At 48.7% G+C, this 14,988-nt stretch overlaps 1 protein-coding gene across 6 annotated transcripts in view; it reads right to left on the bottom strand.

Moving 5' to 3' along the window:
• LOC135896103 (inactive histone-lysine N-methyltransferase 2E-like) overlaps positions 1-14,988 on the bottom strand; it is a 458,065-nt gene that overhangs the window by 400,247 nt on the left and 42,830 nt on the right. For all 6 annotated transcript variants that reach the window (XR_010562591.2, XM_070541359.1, XM_070541357.1 and 3 more), the window contains exons 2-3: positions 2,207-2,387; positions 2,014-2,146 (exon numbers count right to left, since the gene is read on the bottom strand). Coding sequence is in view for 5 of the 6 variants with exons in the window: in XM_070541359.1 (XP_070397460.1) it covers positions 2,014-2,146; positions 2,207-2,277 (204 nt within the window). In the remaining variant the exon portion in view is untranslated. The remainder of the gene's footprint in view (positions 1-2,013; positions 2,147-2,206; positions 2,388-14,988) is intronic.

Here is a 14,988-nt window from a genome sequence, read left to right as displayed (position 1 = left end):
TTCTATCGAAGAGAATCTCCACATTATTTTTGGAGTGTCCACTGTTTGATCAGAGATCCCAAAGAGGAAGCTGTCCAAGTACACTAAGTATTATAGTGAATCATACACATTGTGCAAGAAGATGTTCTCGCACTTTGCCGTTGTGCTGACAGTGCTACCTTGAAAACTCATCTAGTGCAGTATCTTTCTCATAGGCATTGGGTCTACTGCTTTCAATGCCCTTGCAGCACAAAATCCAACTATTGTAACCAACATCGCTTTTATGTGCCAGTACCCCAATACGCTACAGTTCTTTGTTTACAATCCAAAATGGCTGGTACCCACTTCGTCAGTAGTTCAAAGCTCTCAACTTTGATTCAAGCTCAAATTCGTAAAAAATTGTGAGCACTCGACCTGACCATTCTCGTCAGCACTCCTTTTGAATTCGCTGCTACCGGTGTAGGTGGCGTAACTACAGAGGAATTGGCTTCTGTGACCAGCACCAATAAGTCCGACACTTCCCCTTGCCTACCACAAGCTTTGTACACCCAGACGACTTCAATGCCATCTGCCTGCCTTCCAGTCACGTCACCTGTGCCTGTTCAAAAACCAGCAATTGACAGAGGTTGCACGGCCGACCACAACTGGTAACCAAGGAGTGACTGTCGGGTGACCAGTACGCACACCAGCTAGTACGACCTGCTCATCGTCATAACGAAATGTCTCGCAAATGATGCTGAAATGTCTTCAGATTGATGCTACACTGCCATTGCCACGTAAAAGTAACATCAATAAAGGGAAAATCAGACATCCACCCAATCGTAGCAATTGCTACGAAAGTTTCCTTTGTAGCAATTGCTACGATCGGGTGGATGTCTGATTTTCCCTTTATTCATTGCTTCTCTCCACCTTGCGGGTTTCCACAGAACTATTACGTCAAAAGTAACATCAGCGTACACAGACACCCTGTTCCTGTGCTACTAATTTATTCATAAGGGTTTGCAACAACTGTGCCACTGAAAACTGCACAGTGTGCAACTCATTCAAAATAGTTGCGTTCCTACCTAAACGGCCATTTGCAAACCACTTAATCGCGAACCTCCAGTGTGAATGAGCCTGAGGGCCCAAGCGTCTGGACCACCTTACTCATCTGCTTGGTGACTGCGATGCCCAATGTGCTACTATGTGGGATCGGAGACCATACTTACAATTTTTTCGTACTATGCAAATAAGACTAACACCGTGGCTATGCAACCTGTGAATGCAATCAGCCTGAACCTCAAGTATTCCACCACTGTACTGACACGACTCCTCTGCGCCTGACCTCTCTAACACGACCCAGAGTCGATGTGCCACGAGGCACGGCTCCCCATCACCATTCCAATGCTCAAGTTTCACCCCACTGGATAAGAACCGTCTGTAATAACAGTTCATATTATTGGCTATGATGTAGCTGCTATATGGCACCAACTCCCCAAAAAGTAGGGAAACCGCTTCTAAAAAACTAAAACCTTTTGTTCATCGTCGGAACCCAAATGGCACGTTCACCCCTGCCACTCTCAATATGGTTCACCACGACATACAAGATACTTCACGTACAGCAAGCTCTGCACACAAGCAACTTTACAGCGGTAGAAGATCGTGCAGTCTTGCAGGTGCATGTAGAGGCTAATTGAGCACTTGTGTTAAGATGGAAGCCAGTGCTGCACCTATAATTTGCTAATCAATGCCTTTATTACGGAGACTGACCCCTTATGTAATACCTTATGGACCCCTTATGTAATACCCCGCAAGGGGTCTTTAAGGTAATAAAATGAAATGAAATGAAATGAAATGAAAAGAGAATTCTTGTGCCGCGAGAAACCTAAAAGATTTGTGAGGTAACCAACCCACATGAATTTGTAAGCATATGGGCATTAAGCGATCCTTTCCCCTGGCAACTCTCCGACTCTACTAGGTGCACACAGGCCACTACTGGAGTCCTGCTTGCCTCATGCATCTTCAATGCAATGTGAAGATCGGCACTACACACACCTGGTAGGGCAGGCCAAAGCAGTTGTGGTGTGAAGTGCGGCTTTTGGCAGCAGGTGGAGGGGGCGAGGCCACTGGCTCCACTGACGAGGCCTCCTCCTCCGCACCCATGGCCGCTGGAACACCGTCCACCACGCTGAAACAAAACACATAAGCAGATGTTGACATGTTTCATGACATTGATGCAAGAGCTCACCTCGCCACCGTGTCGAGCAGGAAGTCGGGCCCCCCCAGGCACCGGGGCTGCTGCGTCAGGGCCAGGCTCATGCTGCCCAGCTCCTCGGCCGCCGCCACCGCAGCCAGCAGCCCGCTGCTGCTGCCGCCACGCTCCAGCGGGCTTGCCCAGGCCTCAAGGGTGGCCGCGCCACCATGGTGGTCTGCAAGGACAAACAGCTGTTTCAGCAAAGCCTAAGCAAAGGCATTACATTATTCATACCAAGGTGGAGTAGACATTCTGTTGGTGCTGAACCACCACGCCAGACCCGCTCGCCAGAAAATGCACGGACTGCCACTGTCGGTCAGGTGGCATTGTGAACCCACCCAGACCTGACTGATGCAAATGTACACGGCAGTGCAGCTTTACACATGGTCAAAACATTAAGCTACTGGTAATAAAATTAAACACATATGACCACGAGGCAAAGAAAAATAATTATTAGCAAAACAAGGGCACAGGCATAGGTGTTTAGGGGCAGATGTGCCGATAAATGCTGTGGGGTCTGATGCGGGCTTCTCACACCATACTCTTGGGACAAAGGAACGACAACACAGTAGTGCAAACAATCACAAGGGCATTTATTGCACCTTTCATAGATCATTGCCTGCTAGCCGAGTTGCTATCCACAAATCATGCCGATGGGCGCGCGACAAATCTAGGAAGTCCGACTCACCGCGTCCTCGCGAGCGAATATGTTCGCTCCATGCTGGATCACAACGCCTGGTCGTTCGCGTGTATAGTCACGCGAATCGTGGCGCGTTCGAAGGCGGCCATGCGAGGCGGTCTCGCAGAAGCATGGGTGGTGCACACGCGGGAGACGTCCCCGCCGTGCGTCGACCCGCCGGGAAAGAGCCGCGCTGCACGTGCGGCACGGCCGTCCCGCTGGCTGTCTGGAACCCAAGAGAGCAAGCGCCTTCCTTTCGGCGCCCAAGTAACCTCGCGGCGTTAGCAGCGCAACACTCGCGCCATCTCTCGGACTGCGCCTGTACCATTCCGACCGCCGCATGTGCGGCGAAGCCGCACTACAGGAGACGCGCTATGCGCGAAAAACATCAGGGGAGGCGCGAGGGTCGCGCATCCCCACAATGCTCACAAAAAAGTCCATGGTTGGTATTGAAACAATGTTATCTGGAAGATCATTCCAAAGTATAATTGTTGATGGCTACGCTAAACAAGTGAAAACATTTGCCAGACATAAGTCTGATGCAAAGCTGATTATGAAGATGCCTGCCTGTGCCTAAAATGTTTTTTCATGTGGCGATGGGAACAGCGTTATGCTACAAACGTATTTCTGTATTAGGCATAAATGAGTAACAGACCTACGAGTACTTAACTGAAGCGCCATATCTAGCTTAATTCTCTTCATACTGGAATGGCCACCATAACTGCAGAGCATGAAAAGTGGCTGCACACATTTTCACAATGGCATTACTGGCCTTGACAGCGACTACTCATTTCTGCCATTCAAAAAAAAAAGTCCAGAAAGCTTTAATGATTTATGAGGCGCCGTTTTATTTTTTGGCACAAGGGCCACCGAAAAGTTTTAAGAGGAAGCTTTAGCTTGGAGGCACCAATCTAAATACATGGGAACAGAGAAATCGCTTTTCTCAGCAGCCACTGAGCCAATATTTATGAGGCTTGTTATATTTAAAAGAAAAAGTTACATGTAGTGACTGTAGGAGGAGGAGGAGGAATAAACTTTATTAGTTGAAATGAGCCGACGTTAAAATCGTCTGAGGTGGGCGGCGTCCCTAGTCCAGGATGCCGTGGGCCCGAGCTGATAGCTTGGCCCTGCTCACCAGGTGATTCTGGTCTTCAGGGGTTGAGCTTGTCAGCTGTGCCTCCCACTGCTCGACGGTTGGTCCGGTGATGGGCGGGGTCGATGGGTTTTTTTGACATTCCCATACCATGTGGTAGAGGGTATTGGGCGTGGAGCAGAAGGCGCATTTGTGAGTATAGCTCGTGGGATACATGGCGTGTAGCAGGGTGCCGTGCGGGAATGTGCCGGTCTGTAGTCTTCGGAAGATCACCGCCTCTTCTCTCGTCAACTGGGGATGCGGGGGTGGATAGATCCTTCTACCCAGTCTGTAGTGGCTCAGGATATCGGCGTATCTTTTCGGGACGCTATCTTGTTGGTCTACCGGTGCTCGTGAACCTGGTGGGATAGCCCGGAGAGTCTGATCTCGGGCAGCGGCATTAGCCGCTACATTACCCGCCAGGGACTCGTGTCCCGGGGCCCAAACAATGTACACTTCTGGAAAATTGTGTCGTTTTTCGAGGATGCTGAGGGCTTGTTTGGAAATGCGGCCCTTTTGATAATTTCTACATGCTGTTTGTGAGTCGGTGATAATTGTGATTAGATCTTCATCTCGCTGTCCCGTAGTGGCCGCCAGGGCTATCGCCGTTTCTTCCGCGCAGTCGATGTCTGGAGTGCTTATCGAGGCCGCTGCTACCTCTTGTCCTTGGCCGTTGATCACGCTGATAGCGTGGGCCGCTCTGTTCTTGTACTTTGCCGCGTCGGTGTATCGGACTTCTCCTTGTTTTGGTCCTTCGTAGGCCTTACGTAGAGCTTTCACTCTCGCTCGCCTCCTTTCTCTGTGGTGTTCAGGGTGCATGTTTCTCGGGATGTTGGCCACCGTGATTTTCTCCCTCAGGGGTAGAGGAACCCGCTGTTTTGTGGATTCATATTCAATTGGGTAGCCCAGTCTTATTAACGTGTCCCTACCCGTGCTGGTGAGCTTGAGTCGCTCTATCTGGCTCGTCTTGTGGGCCTCTACTAGTTCCTCCCAAGTATTGTGGATGCCCAGGCTGAGTAGCTTCTCCGTCGACGTCGTCGGTGGAAGCCCCAGTGCCAGCTTGTAGGTCTTTCGTATCAGGGTGTTCAATTTGTCTCTCTCGCTGTTCTTGAGACCCAGGTACGGGGTGCCGTAAGTGACTCTACTGATTATCAGGGCTTGTATTAATCTGATTGTGTCCCGATTGTGTCCTGCTCTTTCAGGCCGTGCTTTTTGTTTGTCACTCTTCGCACTAAGTGCGCGACTTGGGTAACTGTCGCTTGCAGTTTTTTAATGGCGGCGAGGCCAGCACCGTCCTTCTGGAGACTGAGGCCCAGAATACGGAGTGTGTCCACCTTGGGTATGTTGACTCCATTTAGTGTCAACGTTGGGTCAGGTGTATCCTGCGGAGGCCGCCCTCTTGTCCTCTTTTTGAGGATCAGGAGCTCCGACTTTTCCGGCGCGCATGAAAGACCGCAGCGGTGTAGATACTGCTCCGTCCTGTCGATAGCTTCCTGCAGGGCGTCTTGTTGTTCGCCTGCCGATCCCGTGCACGTCCACATGGTTAGGTCGTCTGCATACATTGCGTGACGGATACCCCTGATGTTCTCCAAGAGGTTCGGCAATCCCCTCATCGCTATATTGAACAGCAACGGGGAGATCACCGACCCCTGGGGGGTTCCTTTCTGCGGTATTTGGAGCTTCTCGGTCCTGAGATGCCCCAGGCCTATGGTCTCCGTTCTACCCGTCAGGAAGTCCCGGACGTAGTTGTATGTCCGCCGTCCGCAGTTGGTATGTTGCAGGCTGTTTAGCACTGCTTCGTGTGAGACGTTGTCAAAGGCTCCCTTCACGTCGAGTGCCAGGATGGCACTCTTGTGGAATGTGCTGAGGCCGTCGATGACTTCTTCTTTAAGCTGAAGTAGAATGTCCTGGGTGGAGAGGTTAGGCCGGAAACCAAACATAGTGTTCGGCAGGTGCCCACCTTCTTCCAGGTAGGGCGAGAGACGATTGTGGACCATGTGCTCGAAGAGTTTTCCCGCGCATGACGTGAGAGAGATCGGACGCAGGTTCTGTAGATTGACGGGCTTGCCGGGTTTCGGGATCATCGTTACGTCCGCGTGCTTCCAGGAAGCCGGTATACTGCCGGTCTCCCAGCTTTCATTGATATACTTTAGTAAACTCTCCGTCGCCCCGTCGTCCAGGTTACGGAGGGTCTTGTTGTTAATTTTATCCCTGCCGGGCATCGTGTTTCTTGTGAGATTTCTTAAGGCTGCCACGATCTCCGACTTGGTGAAAGGTTGGTCTAAATCCGGATTGGGTTCCCCCTCGTACTCCGGTTGAATGACTGGCTGCGTCTTCCGTTGTTGCTCGTCTCCGATGTATTTCGCGGTGATGGCTTCGAGCGCTTCTTCTTCGGTTCCCTGGAAGTTGTGTATAAGTCTTTGTATGTGTTGCCTCGTGGCAGTTTTTGACTCCGTCTTTGCCAGAAGGGTCTTTAGAATGGCCCAGGTCTTTTGGTTGCTGAGGGTTCCCTGTAACTGGTCGCACACTTGATTCCAGTTCTGACATCCGAGTTTTTCAGCATACTCCTCTGCCTGCCGCGAGACTGCGGCAATGCGGATCTTGAGTTCGCGGTTTCTCTTCTGCTTCTTCCATCTCTTCAAAAGTCCTCGTCTGACCTCCCAGAGGTGAAGTAGGTGTGGGTCGACTTCGGGATTGTCCGCAGTGAGTTGGATGGTTTTTGTGTACTTGGTAACCAAGTCCATCACGTTTTTGGTCCACTCCTCGATGTCCTCTAGGCTTCTGGGGTGTTCATCTTTCTGAAAAGCAGGCCAGTCCGTAATTTTGGCCTGACCTAATCTCACGGGAGTTTTGTGGTGCATGATTTCGGTCTGGATGATACGATGGTCACTGCCCAGAGTCTCGTCCAGTCTCGACCACTCGACTTGCCTTAAGCCAGTGGAGAAGGTCAGGTCTGGGGTGGTGTCTCTGGAGACACTGTTGCCGATTCTAGTTGGTAATAGAGGATCGGTCCACAACGTCAGCTGGTGGTGTTGTGCCGCGTTGTGCACGTCCATACCCTTCTTGTTGGTTGATCGGTAGCCCCAAGCCACGTGTGGAGCGTTAAAGTCACCCACCACGAGAAGTTTTTGACCGTTAGTGACTTTCTTCACTTCTCTCAGGAAGTTGTCCAAGTCCTTGAGTGTATCGCGCGGAAGACTGTATACATTCAGGATGTAGAGGCTCTGCAGGGTTTTCTTGGGAGGAACCAGCTCAGTCAGAGTGTGTTCGATTCTATGGTTGATTTGGTGCTGCTGCGTCGTGTAGTGCTTCTTGATGAGGACGGCGGTCCGGGTCCTTCCTTGGGCAATGTGCGTTTTGTAGCCGCGCATCGTAATATTATTTGTTTCTGTTTCTTGTAGCGCGATAACGTCAGGTTGGTGTATGGTGCATAGGTGAAGTAAATTTTGCCTTTTCCATTTTATTCCTCTGCGATTCCACTGCCAAATTTTGAGGGTTTCGGTCGCTTCTTTCTTCTTTGCTATCTTATTCGCCATCTTGGCTTCCCAGAGTCTCGTTCATCTGGGCTTCTCTGATGGGGTATTTTGGCTTTTTCGTTGCCTGCTCTTTTTCCCTTTCTAGAATGGAGATGCGTTGGCTGAGCTCGGTGCCCATCTGGGTGATCTCCTGGCGGAGCGTTTGTACGGCTGCTTGGACGGTGGCTGCCACAGATTTGCTTATGGTGTCGACGGCCTGAGCCAGTTCGGCTCGGAACTCATTTCTGAGTTCGGCCTTGTCTTCGGTTCGGGCCTTGTTCATCTTGTACTCTATTCCCGATTCTAGGTCCTCTATCGGGGGAGTATGTTCCCTCGGCGGCGTTGGTATTGTGGTCGGTTTCTGCTGTTTTTGCAATTGGTCAATGACATGTTGGAGCTTCCTTTCCAGAGCTTGTTCCCTGGCCTGAGCTCTTCTGTCCCGTTCCTCCTGACGTACCTCTTGCTCTTCTAGACGCTTCATGAGCACTTCATTCCGCTTCATCAGGTCGGCGTTTTGCCTTCTGAGGGAGGAGATGGTTTCCTCATATCTCGAATTTCGTTCTTGTGTCGGCAGTGAGGGAAATGGGTCGGTTGTCGACTTGGAACTGGCTATCACTTCCGCCCAGCTGATCTTCTGCTGTTCTTGCTGTGGCTTACTTGTTCCATATTGCGAGGCGCTTGAACTTGTCTCCCTTGTAATAGGTGATTGTCGGCCTCTTGATTTACTTCTCTCCCTCACGTACAGAGGTGGGGGTCTTGGCTTGAGCCTTTTCTCGCACTCCTTGCTTGCCGTCTCTTGGGTAGTCCACATAGTTTGCACTGCAACTGGCAATCATGATCTGCTTGTGGGTTCTGCACCCCGCACCGGTTGCAGATATGTTTGTCTGGATTGGGGCATACGTCCTGCCGGTGGCCGATTTCTCCGCAGGCCTTGCAATACTGTACCGATCTGCGGTATGGGCGGCAACGTGTGTACGAGCCGGCCACCTTCACATAGAAAGGGATGTGCAGACCTTCGAAGGTGATAACTGCTGAGGTGGATTTGCCGAGCATCCTTGCATGCAGGATGCCACAGTTGTTGGCTGCCAGTAGTTCCGCAAGCCGTTTCTCCGTCGTACACGCAGTGATACCGTGCACGACTCCACGTACTGTTCCTGGGAGCGGTTTGATGTACGGCATCATCTCGTATGTGGCCGCCCCAAGTTCGATGCTGCTGATGGAACCGAGCTTCAGTGCGTAGTCCTCGTCTGCGGTGCTGGCAATTATCAAGTTCTGCTTCCACTGCGTTTGGATGGTTACGTTCGCGCAAAATTCTTTGAAAGGGGAACCACTTGCCCTTGCAAGTCCTTCGGTGATCTTCTCGTCTGGCCAGCTGGACAGTTTCATGCCGGTTCTTGGTCGGTATACCACCTTGTAATCATTCTCTGGCAGCGGCGGCGTCACGCGTCGCGGCGGTGGCTTGCCGTTGGTTCGGCTTCCCTGATCTTGCTGCCATTGGTGGTTGCTGTTGGCTTGCATGCTTGCTTCCACTCTCGGGTTGCTCCTCGCGTTCAGTCCTCCTTGCTGGTTCTGGGGGTTTCCTTGCTTTCCTCCCTCTTGTATGCGGTCCTCGTTCGGCGTCTTCTTGTTTTTTCTTGCCTTGATTGCTTGGAACCAGCTTGACTCAGCGTCTTGCCGCTGTTCTCATCGAATTCCATGTTGCTCTGTACCGGTGTGGAGTCTTGGCTATTGTTCTCTATGTCCATTTCGTGAGCACTGCCGTTCGTTTCCCCTGCCATTCTCGGTGCTCGCGAGGCTACGCGGGCCCGCTCCTGGGGCGCGTGCGGCGTTCGGAGAACGGTGTTCGAATATGCCGAGGTGCTCTTTTCTCGGTGTCTCAAGGTAAACAAATCCACTCACTGCGGTAATTCTGGTGACTTTCGATGCCGATTGCCTTGTCGAGTTCAATGACACAAGATCGCGAATTTTTTTAAGGCGAAAGCCTCAAGTGGCTCATACCCCCAATGGCCTTGAGAAACATGCATTGTCTGGTCCAATGGTACAAAAACTTATCAGCAATGGCTCATACCCCAATAGGCAAACAAAAAATGCAATGGCTCATCCCTCTAGTAATGCAGAGGCTACAAGCGCTCAACAAAGTGAAGCGAACAGTGCAAGTGCATTCATTGAAATCACCTATATAACACACGGAACAGCATACGTTTCAATACCCTACTAAGAGGATGCAACGTAAAGTCGAAGAGAAACATCGTTGGTGCGAGTCTGACCCCGCTATACGGGCTCCGAAGGCGCAGCTAAGCGTAGAAAATGAGCCGAAGATGCCGAATTGCAAAAGCAGCAACACAACGATGCAAGACTGCGCATTACCAAGTGTACAGCAGGCTTTCGCCTTCATGCGTTGCAGGAGTGTGGCATGCTGCCGAACTTTGCATTTAAACTACCGACCAATTTAGCAATTTGTTAGGTTTTATTAAATTTATCGGTAGTTTAAATGCAAAGTTTATTAAACACACATATCGGTAGTTTAAATGCAAAGTTTTATTAAATTTATACTTTGTTTAAATTTAATAAAACTTAAAAAATTGCTACATTTAAGAAATGGAACTATCAAATAACAAATGTAACTCATAAATGGGAAAAGACATCACAATTCTGTACAGTGCACCTAATTTACATTTAAGGCGACAAAACTGTGGTACAAAACAAAACAAAACAAAACAAAACGATGTGGTACGCATCTATAATTTTAGAATAGCAAGGAGCTCTCGTAAACAACTTCACATGAGCTATCAATTCATATGCACACACACTTGTCCACTGCAGAAGCTCGAACAGATGATAGCAACTGTTTTTGGTGCAATATTATGAATGTTTAAACTCTGTGCCATTGGCTTTCTTTTATATAGGCTTTCAGACTTTCAGTTTGAACACCCATATATATATATATATATATATATATAGGAAAACTCACACATGCATACACCCGTGCATCAACATTCCCCAAACCAAAAGCAAAGCAACAAAGGCAGCACTAAAGCAAGAAGTCCGATAATTTTAATGATTAGATGCTTCTAAACAACATTTTTCATTGTTCTGTGGTGTGAGTGACGCCTGATTTACGCACCCGTCACCACATTTATTGACTATGTAGGCCTCTGAAATGAGGCAGCCCTTTTCATTTTTGTTTTTCCAGATTACGTGAATGCGTTCAAAAATGGGCTTGCAACTGCAACCTGCGCAATGAGTGGCCAAATGTGATGCATGAATGTTCCTCCAGATTAAAGAATGCTGGTCTATCAAATTTGGCCACCCATCGCGCAGCTTGCAGTTGCAAGCCCATTTTTGAATGCACACACATAGTCTGGACAAACAAGAATGAAAAGGGCCGCCCCATTTCAGAGCCCTACCTAATCAATAAATGTGGCGACAGGTGTGTAAGCAGGGCATCATTCGCACTACACAACAAAGAAAAATGTTTTTAGGAGCATCTAATCATTAAAATTATCAGACTTCTTGCTTTGCTTTTGGTTCGGGGAATGTTGGTGTGTGGGTGTACACCATGTTGAGTTTTCCTACATATATGGGTGTTTAAATGCCATAAACTTTTAGTCATGAGTCAGCACTCGTGTTTATTCTTCGTCCGCGTTTTTTAGTGCTGATTGCGTGTAATAATTATGTATAATAACATGCAAGACAACATTGTTTAAGAAACCTAGGCATTTGGCCTGCTCTAGTGTCAAAAAAACAGTCCTTGACCAGAAAAACACTCAGCAACGTAACCTTTTGGGCTCGTTGGTGCATGATTTGAACGGCAACAAGTAGTGCGCAGAGGACGAGGCAGTAAAAACCACACTCAAGAACAATACGAGCGCTCATACTGTTCATGTGTGTCTGGTTTTTGTTGTCGTGTCCTCTACGTGCTATTGGTTGCTATTCAAGAAACATTAATAGATGAAAAGGGATGTGCTACCGGTATGCTACAGGAAAGTATGTAGCACTCCACTCCAGGATGACGTGGAGGACAATCAGTCTCTCAGCACATATATAGAAAGTTGGAGGTTCATTACCAAACAGCAATAAACTGTGGATGCCATGTGTCTCCTATTTTGAGACGACAGAATAGGACATCCGTTTGTCGTGTTTTCATTGTGGAGGGCTAGGAACCTAACTGCGGCTTAATCCCGTGAAGCTTATTGTTCGTTTCAGCGTCCCACAAGCAATCTCAGTGGCTTTGCAGTTTTGTTTGTAGAAAAGGCTTCATATCTGCAGCGAGAGTAGCAGTGGAAAGATTAATACCATGCAATGCCACTGCTGTGGCAATTTCATTGGCAAGCACACTAGTGCCTCAATTCCTCGGTGCCCAGGAACCCAACATCCTATTACATACTACGAGATGAATAAACGTTGCACAAGAGTAAGAATGTCATGTACGTACAATGCAGACAAGAGTGAACAAAGCTCAATAGAAACTGTATTTTTATGTTTTTGTAAAGTCATTACCGCTTTTACAATGTTTAACGAGTCTGAATATTATTGTCTTCTCTAGTTTTATTTGTGCATTTCACCACAGAAAGGACTGCATAGGCTTCTGCAGTACAGATACTTGTTTGGGGGTTCAGTACGCCAGATATAGAGAAAGAGGGACCAACAGCCACGTAAAATACGCTGCCATGCGACTCTGATATGTTGGTGTAGAATTCAAAGCAAGACTACTTCGATTCCAGCTCAAAGAAATGCATCCGAATTTCTAGCTCTAGAGCATGCTTTGCAACTTTCAGACGGACCACATTCGATCACCTGCCACTCCTCAGGCAGTAACAGCTCAGCTGGAGGCATTATGCTATGTTTGAGGAGTGGAACATCCATTTCTTTGCTAAGCTCCCCCTCACGCAGTGAGAAAGGCTGTCTCACAGAACGTTGATTATGAAAAGTGTAGCGTATGTCAAAAAATTGGAGGATGCTTAACCTTCGCCTTCAAGAGTGGAACGCGATAGCGTTATCGCACCCCGTTCGCACCACTCACTCAAAGCGATCTAAGTGAGCCAAACGTGGTGATCAGCACGGAGAGCAGGGCTGCGACGCGCCATGAAGACGGACACGATCATGGGGCGAGTGGCCCACCACGTGTCAGAGCAGCGCCGTACATTGCGAGGAGGGGGCCTTCTGTGTTTGCCGCAAGATGGCTCTACGTGTGCGCAGAAGAAATGTAGCGGAAACGTACTTCGCTACTCATGTACCTGCGACTTCTGTAATTTACATGCTCATAATTACCGATATACACCGCAGTATAACTTTCTACGGCACGTTTTTAAGGCAACACCGCATTTACTAGAGGTGCTTTTGTCTTGCTTTGAACTATCAAACTTGTGGCTGAGTGGTAGCATCTCCGTCTCACTCTGGAGACCCTGGTCCGATTCCCACACAGCCAATCTTGCAAGTTGTTTTTTATTTATGAATTGCCTTCCGGTATTTTTCGCTCACGGCCAACGCCGCCGACACAGACGCCGACGACACCGGCTTTTCTGCGACGTGAGCTCTTTAACGCTGTCGCGTTAATAATTAATGGTTTTAGAACACGAATGTGCATTATTAGAGCACACTTTGAGAAAATATATTAAGCTGATGTATATACTCTGCGGATGGAGTGACCACTCATTTGATTGAACGTACAAACTTTCAATGGGGCCTCTTCTGAAAGCGCCAGTGGCCAGGCAGATAGCAAGATGGCGGACAGGATCAAGCATATTTAGCGTACTTGGGGCGGCAGAGTGATATACCACGGCACCATAATCCAATCGTGACTGAATGAGGCTCTTGTAAAGGTTCATGAAACACTTCCTATCCCTGCCCTATGTTGTGCAAGATAACATTTACCGTAAGTTCATATATTTCAAGCATTTCACCTTGAGATATTTTATGTGTGGAATGAAAGTAAGTTTAGCGCCAATTATTTTGCCTAAAGATTTGTGCTTTTTGTCGACAGGTATTTGTTGTCCATACAGTTGTACACCGAGATCTGGAACTAGGCCTCTCTTTTTTTTTGTAAAAAGAGTACAATGGCTTTTGTGGGAATTAGCTTTAGACCCATTTTTGTCTGCCCACTTAACCCTTTTTCAAGCCCTGCTGTACTTGCCTCTCACACGCTGCAAGGTTATAGGCATTGAAAACTATTTGTATGTCTACGTAGATGGAACAAAAAATAACTGGTGGTAATGAAGCACGGAGCATGTTCATCTTAACAAAAAACAGTGTGCAGCTGAGCATGCACCCCCCCCCCTTGGGCTACACCAATTTCCTGTATAAATAGACACCGGCTACACATTACCAATTTTGACATGGAAGGTACGATTAGACAAATAGTTTTCTATTACATTTAGCATATATCCATGGATGCCCATTCCCACAAGTCTCTCAAGATTCTGTAACACCATGTTGTGTCATACACCTTTGCAAATCAGGCAATATCGATAAGAAAAACTATTCATGAACAAATGTGCCACGGATACTGTTATGTTGCTACATGGGTCATATCGCAAGGCCCCATCACTACAAGGCGTATCGACAATAACTTTTTACTGCCGTCACGAAACAAATACAGAACAGAGGAACTTGATAACAACTGGAATATATACACTCTTGGGGCCGGAAGGCGGCGCTCTTCAACACCAGGATTGACTGACGAAGATACGTCATCCGCTGAACTCCGGCCATCGGGCCGGAGACGCACACAGCCATCCAGAAGAGCAACCGCATAAGAGATCGAGCCAGTTGCTCTGGAAATCACAGCAGATACCCATGGTGGGCCCTGGCTGTAGTTACGTACAAATACAGGGTCGTCGGGCTGGAATGTGCGTGGTGTAGGCAGAGCTTCCGTGGTGTAGGCAGAGCCAACCGAGAGGATTTGTCAGGGGCCCACGGTGCAGCTGGTCCAGCATGGTAGACAGTCGGCGGCCCATCAACAACTCACACGGGGAGCGTCCTGTGACTGTGTGTGGAGTTACATGCTGTTTTAGAGTGAAGTCTGCCAGGCGCTGTGCCCAGCTTCCTCAGATTATCCGAGATAATGCCTCTTTGGTGGTCCGCACCATCCTTCCAGCCTGCCCATTCATGGATGGATGGAACGGTGCAGATGTCACTTGGCGGATGAGGTTGGCATCCAGGAACCCTCGAAATTCTGTGGATGTGAATAGTGGGCCATTGTCTGAGACGAGGGTATCTGGCAGGCCATGAGTTGCGAACAATCTTCGTAAGGTAGTGATTACAGCACTCAATGTCATCGACGACATTGGTATGACGTCCAGCCATTTGGAATAAGAATCCACCACAATCAAGAAGGTCTGTCCTTGGAATGGACCAGCGAAACCAAAGTGCAGGCGTGACCATGGAGTCTGGGTCGTCTCCCACGGGTGCACAGGTGCCCGAGGCATCTCGGGCCATGTTTCCTGGCAAG

The sequence above is a fragment of the Dermacentor albipictus genome, chromosome 6 (assembly GCF_038994185.2).
Source record: "Dermacentor albipictus isolate Rhodes 1998 colony chromosome 6, USDA_Dalb.pri_finalv2, whole genome shotgun sequence".
Lineage (NCBI taxonomy): Eukaryota > Metazoa > Arthropoda > Arachnida > Ixodida > Ixodidae > Dermacentor > Dermacentor albipictus.
Note: the sequence above shows the minus strand (reverse complement) of the source record. Positions and strands in the feature narration are given on the sequence as shown.